This window comes from Dipodomys merriami, unplaced genomic scaffold (assembly GCF_024711535.1).
Source record: "Dipodomys merriami isolate MVZ:Mamm:240054 unplaced genomic scaffold, mDipMer1.0.p SCAF_2005, whole genome shotgun sequence".
NCBI classification, from domain to species: Eukaryota; Metazoa; Chordata; class Mammalia; order Rodentia; family Heteromyidae; genus Dipodomys; species Dipodomys merriami.
In genome coordinates, this window is record NW_027203389.1 from 69,454 (window position 1) to 75,592 (window position 6,139).

At 42.1% G+C, this 6,139-nt stretch overlaps 1 protein-coding gene across 1 annotated transcript in view; it reads right to left on the reverse strand.

Moving 5' to 3' along the window:
* The window catches only part of LOC138833131 (mitogen-activated protein kinase kinase kinase 13), a 52,171-nt gene extending 50,401 nt beyond the window's left edge, over nucleotides 1-1,770 (reverse strand). Inside the window, exon 1 of the mRNA XM_070031478.1 lies at nucleotides 1,217-1,770. Within this exon, the coding sequence (XP_069887579.1) occupies nucleotides 1,217-1,691 (475 nt within the window). The 5' untranslated portion in view covers nucleotides 1,692-1,770. The remainder of the gene's footprint in view (nucleotides 1-1,216) is intronic.
* Between the last annotated feature and the right edge of the window lie 4,369 nt (nucleotides 1,771-6,139).

Consider the following 6,139-nt stretch of genomic DNA (forward strand, 5'->3'; position numbering starts at 1 on the left):
TAGATCATTTGAATCTTTGGGGGGAAATGCATCTGTATTTTTTCTATTGCAAACATATATTACTCCTGTTATCAGAAAAAGGTGGTTTTAAGGGAATATAGCTAAGTTATACAGACTACCAGGCCCCCATAGTGTCTTTGTTTTGCATGCATAACACTTAGATTGGAATATATAAATATACATGTCATACAATGTTGGGAGTTAAAATCTTACTATTGACAAAGCTAAGATGTGTGTATGTGTATGTGGGGGGGGGGATACAGTTCAAGGGGTAGAGCACTTGTCTGGCAAGCACCAGGCATTAGGGTTAATCCCTAGTATGGCCAAGAAAAAAAAGCTGTGGGACCTAGAAATTATATGCTTTTTCAGATTAGATATTTTGTTTTGTTTTTTTCTTCAAAATGTGAGCTTTACTCTAAGACAAGAATTCTATCTACTATACTCTACAGCAGTACCATAACCTTCAGGGACATTAACATACGGCATGTGGCACGCTGGCTTATGTCTGATTTTGAATTAGTCCAATGACCTCTCCTCTCCTTTCCTCTCCCTTTTCCTTTTTCATTTCCTTTTCCAGATTTTCTTATTGTAAGAGCCTCTTGAGTAGCTAGGATTATAGGCATGAGCCATCAGCACCTTGCACGAGTGTGTGTGTATGTATTTGTATTCTCATTCTTTTCCCTTTCTTCTCCTTTCCTCTTTTCTCTCTCTCCTTCCTTCCTTCCTTCCTTCCTTTTTTTTGAGCTTGAATCTTGCTGGCCTCAAACTCCTGAGCTTAAGTAATCCTCCTGCCTCAGCCCTGACCATCAGACTAGTTGATTTTATCATAAAAAATATACCCACTGTTTTCATATTTTCACACCGATATTAAAATATTTTCATATTTCATATGATACACCCAAAACATACATGGAAATAGAAAATTTTTAAAAGGAGCTCTAGTGTTTTCTTCTTATGATCCAGGTATGTATTCCACTTTGAATATCATTAGCGTGGATGATTACAAAAGATGGGCTTCCACCAACAAAGGCCCACCAGATGTGACCCTGCTCCATTCAGGAGTTCCTAAGAAACTGAAATGGAGAAGTAATCTGACCCAGTTCTTTATTAATTCATCCACATGTCAAAAGTTATCTAGACGCTGGAGCTGGTAGCTAAGGGGTGGTTATGCAAGGACTCTCTTCCAGGTCTGCATATCTGGAACACTATAGCTTACCTTGCTGCTGGAGTTTGTAATCGGTGGAATATGCTTTCCCAATGATGTTCCACACAGGTCGCAAGCATCCAAAGAGTCCTTCGAGAAACCCCCCGCTGCCACTGCCCGACCTGCTGAACTGAATCTTGATGTCCTCAGTCCCACTTGTGTTCTCACCATCTACTGTGCTGTTGTTCCCCTGAGACACAGTCACCTCTGCTTCATCTTGTTCCCTCAGTTGAAGAACACTGTTCTCAAACTGGTCCCTGGAGTCCTCGCTGACGCTGGTCAACACTGTTGTGGTGATGGGGCTGCTTACACTATCCACTAGCTCTGCGCGTACCACGCCTCTTTCCGGCTGGTCCTCGAGGAGCTTGGGTAAAGGGTGGTTCCCCATGGCTGCGAGTTCATCTTGTAGGCCAGTGAAGGTCTGGCTTTCACTCACGGGTGAGCATGGAGACGGGGAGCAGCTCAGGTGCTCCTGAGGGCTGGCCATCGTGCCATGAGTGTGGCCCAGGTCCTGAGATGACACTCAGAGGATGAGTAGAGCAGATGTTTGATGTAAGAGAGGGCTCCAAAACCTGGGGGGGAGGAGCAACAAGAGGACATAGACCACTGTTAACAGGTTTATTCCACGAGATGGAATACTGTGCAGGCATAAGAAAAAACATATCATAAAAGAGTAAACTAATGTGACAAAATGTTCATGACATATGAATATATGGGTATATATATATGGGTATATATACTATATATAATTAGCTATAAATTTTAATGTATTTTATTTTTAATTTTTTTTTTGGTGCTGGTAATGGGACTTGAATTCAGAGCCTCACACTCTTGCTTGACTTTTTCACTCAAGGCTGCTCTACCACTTGAGCCAAGCCTCTACTTACTTTATTTTTAAAGACAGACAAATGTACATCTAATTAGAGACTGGAGGGATATATCTAAAGAACAGTTAATTTTAGGTGGTTAGATTTAAGAGAGATTTAGGTTGTGATCTTCAAAATTTCCCAAGGACTCTATATTACTTTAACATTGATTTTTTTAGCCAAAAAATAACCTCTCTTTCTACAAAGGAAATTTAGTGTACATACACATGCACATGCGCACATGCACACACACACATATACTTGTTATTATAAGTTGTAACACACCCTCCCCTTTGCTTTACTGTCTTATCTACTGGGACATTGCTTTATTTTCAAAGACATCCATTGAACCATGTAGATAAATGTCCTTCTTGTGTGTGTAAGACAATTTTCTGAGATTATGTATATATATATATATATATATATATGTATATATATATATATATATATATATATTGTTTTTGTTTTTTGGGTCTGGGCATGGGGCCTGAACTCTGGGCCTGGGCACTGTCCCTCAGCTCTTCAGCTCAAGGCTAGCGCTCTACCACTTGAGCCACAGCGCCACTTCCGGCTTTTTTCTTTTTGCTTATGTGGTGTTGAGGAATTGAACCCAGGGCCTCAGGCATGCAAAGCAAGCGCTCTACCACTGAGCCACCTTCCCAGCCCTGAGATATAAATATTTTTTTAAAAAAAATCGTACTCTACTAAATTTAGGATAACATAACACTTTAAATCTGTTATTTGCTTCTGATTTGTATATCAGCAACATTTTCTCTGGGTTATCTAGCTTCTGAAAATACAGATTTAGTCTAGATTAGCCAAGTCATGCAAAATTAGTCTTAAATTTGTTCACAGTAGGACTAAGAACCTTAAACTGGAAAAATGAAAGAAAAGTAGATGCATGGGATTACATCAAAAGGCTTCTGAACAGCGAAAAGAACAACCTATAGAATGGGAAGAAATACCTGCAGGAATTAAAATCAAGCTCCAAATCCAGACGACCAGTTTCCCTTGCCTTTCTCAGAAGCCTATGGAATCTCATAGGGATGCTTAATAAGATTCAAATGCTGTTATTGGACTTTTTTTTTTTTTTACAAGTCCTAGGACTTGAACTCAGCGCCTGGGCACTATACCTGAGCTTCTTTTGCTCAAGGCTAGCACTCTACCATTTGCGCCACAGTGCCACTTTGTTATTGGACATTACTGGATTGGAGCATTTGATCCCTGTATAACAAAACCAGTGTAAAGAATTACAAATTCTTTGTTTCACAGAGGGAAACTGGCCTAGAGAGAGATATCTATCTACCAGGTTATAGAGCCAGAATGAAATACCAGGTTACTCTCCCTAATCCCTACTTTCTTCAGTACCATACAGTCTCTGGAAGACACAGTTCCCATGCTTTAGAAATTCACAAACTACTTAATAATCACACTGAGGGAATTACTGTCCTTCCCCCATGACAAATGAACCCTATCACATTACAAAGAGCTTCCAGCGATGGGAACCTGTTCAGTGCAGGCCGAAGACAGTTTGGACATGAGATGAACATTGGTTGTCAAGTATGTGACAGAGGGAAAGAAATCAAGGAGGAATAATAGCATTAGCAGTGGCAGGGAAGCAAGAACGATCAGGGCATGGGTGAGAGAGACGATGCCCAGAAACAATGAACTAGTGGCCAGTGTTGATGAGCACCATGTTGCACATGTAACTTCTGCCTCCCTACATGGCTCTAAATGTGGTGATAACAAGGCAGGTGATTCTCTTTCAGTGATATCCCTTTAATTGGAAGAGGTTAAGGGGCCTAAAAATTCTAGGGCATGGAGAAATCTAGGCATTTGGAAGCTACCTAGGAATATATGGTTGGAGGGCAGGGGTAAGGGAAAGCTGAAGTCCATTGGTACCACAGTGGCTGTCTGCTGATGACTCCATGCCCCCTACCCCATCCTCCCTGTGCCTGTTCTTTCTGTGCTCGTCTTGAAGCTTTCCTGATCATTACTCCTCATGTGGCTTTCTTACTGGTCACCTGCCACAACTTTGAGTGATCTCATCTTTAACTTCTGAAATAAGGCTCTTCCAAGCCTGTTGACTCCATGGTACTTGGCCTGGCCAACTAGCTAAGCAGGAATTTCCAATCTTTGCCACCAGGCTTCCTGTTGTGTTATATAGCACAAACTGGCTCTCATCAACCTTCAGAATCATGAAAAATGTTGTGAATTTCAGCCAAAACACCTCTTTGTACAGTTTATTCTGTGAAGCAAATATTAGGACTTCATAGTCATGCCTGGCACATTTCTATTTCATTTGCTTTTCTCTTGAGACTGGAATGAGCTCATACACAAAAAGTTTGAAAGCCTCTTTCTAACTGAGTAGAAAGTAGACTTGGCCACACAGGCACTAGGAATAAACTGAGTCCAGACCTCACATACAGCGTGACACTTAAGACACCAGGGAAATCAGGACATTGAAGGGATAGAACTCATCAGGATGTTTTACAGAAGAACCAAATCTCAGAGCTTCAGCAAGCTGAATATGACAACTAACTAGAGAGATGAGTTCCTTCTTCATCCCAGCTCCTTCTACTAGTCTAATTTTTTTTAAGATAGAAATAAGTGGCCATGTTATTGAAACTGAAGAAATCTGCAGCACCTAGATGAGTCTCTTTGTCTCTATGGTCTCAAAAAATGAATCCACCAACATGGGGGAAAGTACAAAATGGCAATAATTATTGAAATTTAAAAGATAAGCAGAGCTCCTGTTAAGATAGAAGGAGTCCTAAGGGAGGGCACTGTTTGGGGTGCCATTGTGCAGGGGTTACAAAAGTGCCTCTAAGAGAGAGCTACAGGACTCCTAAACTCATTGGACAGCCCACAAGCCATATCAGTCTGAAGACCTAATGAGAGGCTCCACTCAGCCTACACAAACTCTCTAGGCATCCTTTAGCCCCTCTGACTTGATTGCCAGTTCAGTCATCAGCCTGTTGTTTACATGCAAGTCTTACATAGGCCATGGACTATGATGTGATGTCCAGGAACCCACTTAAGGCCATAGTGAGCAATATAGAACCTCTACAGGAGAAGCCTTTGCCTTCATTGCTTAGCCAGGCTCTTTTTCTGTTCCCAATATGAAAATCACTGATAATTACAATAGTACTTCAGAGCACAAGTCTAGATGCACAGACGCTCCCAAGGAAGCACAAGCACCCACCTGGAGGAGTGACACTGAACCCCCCAACAAAGCAGTCGAAGGCTACTTGGCTACTGGGATTCAGTTCTACACAGAGTAGGAAGAGGTGAGGTCACCCTCAAGATGTGCATAAAGATGTGCAAATACGTTTCTCATGCTCACCTAGAATGTCAGGCCCAATGTGAACCAACAAAAGGCAGAGAAATCAAGAGGCACAAGAACAAAGAAAGAAAATCATCACCATGACTATATTCAAATATGATCAGAGCTGGCTCCACATTTAAGAAGTGTGGAGGAGGCTAAGAATATCTTAATTTTACCCATGTTTGTGTGCATCCCCACCCACTACCCTGCACAGTGAAGAGGCTGCGGAGTGGAAACTGAGGGAACGCAAGCTGTCCACTATTCTTCACTGTCTTTTGCCCTTTTAAAAAGCTCCTCTTTTTTTTTTTTTTTTTCTTTTTGTCGGTCGTGGGGCTTGAACTCGGCCTGGGCGCTGTCCCTCAGCTCTTCAGCTCAAAGCGAGCACTCTACCACTTGAGCTACAGCGCCACTTCCGGTTTTCTGGTGGTTTTATTGGAGATAGGAGTCTCACGGTCTCTCCTGCCCGGGCTGGCTTTGAACCGCGATCCTCAGATCTCAGCCTCCTGAGTAGCTAGGATTACAGGCGTGAGCCACCAGCGCCCGGCTAAAAAGCTCCTCTTTTATTCTCCAAATTTAGTTGAGGTACCCTCCTGGCAACTGAACATTGGTTCTTTCTTTTTCTTTTCTTTTATGGTGCCAGGATGGAACTCAGGGCCTGGGCTCTGAACTTTAGCTTTTTCAAGCTGAAGGCTGGCATTCTACCACTTGAGCCACAAATTCTCTTCTGGCTTTTTGCTGATA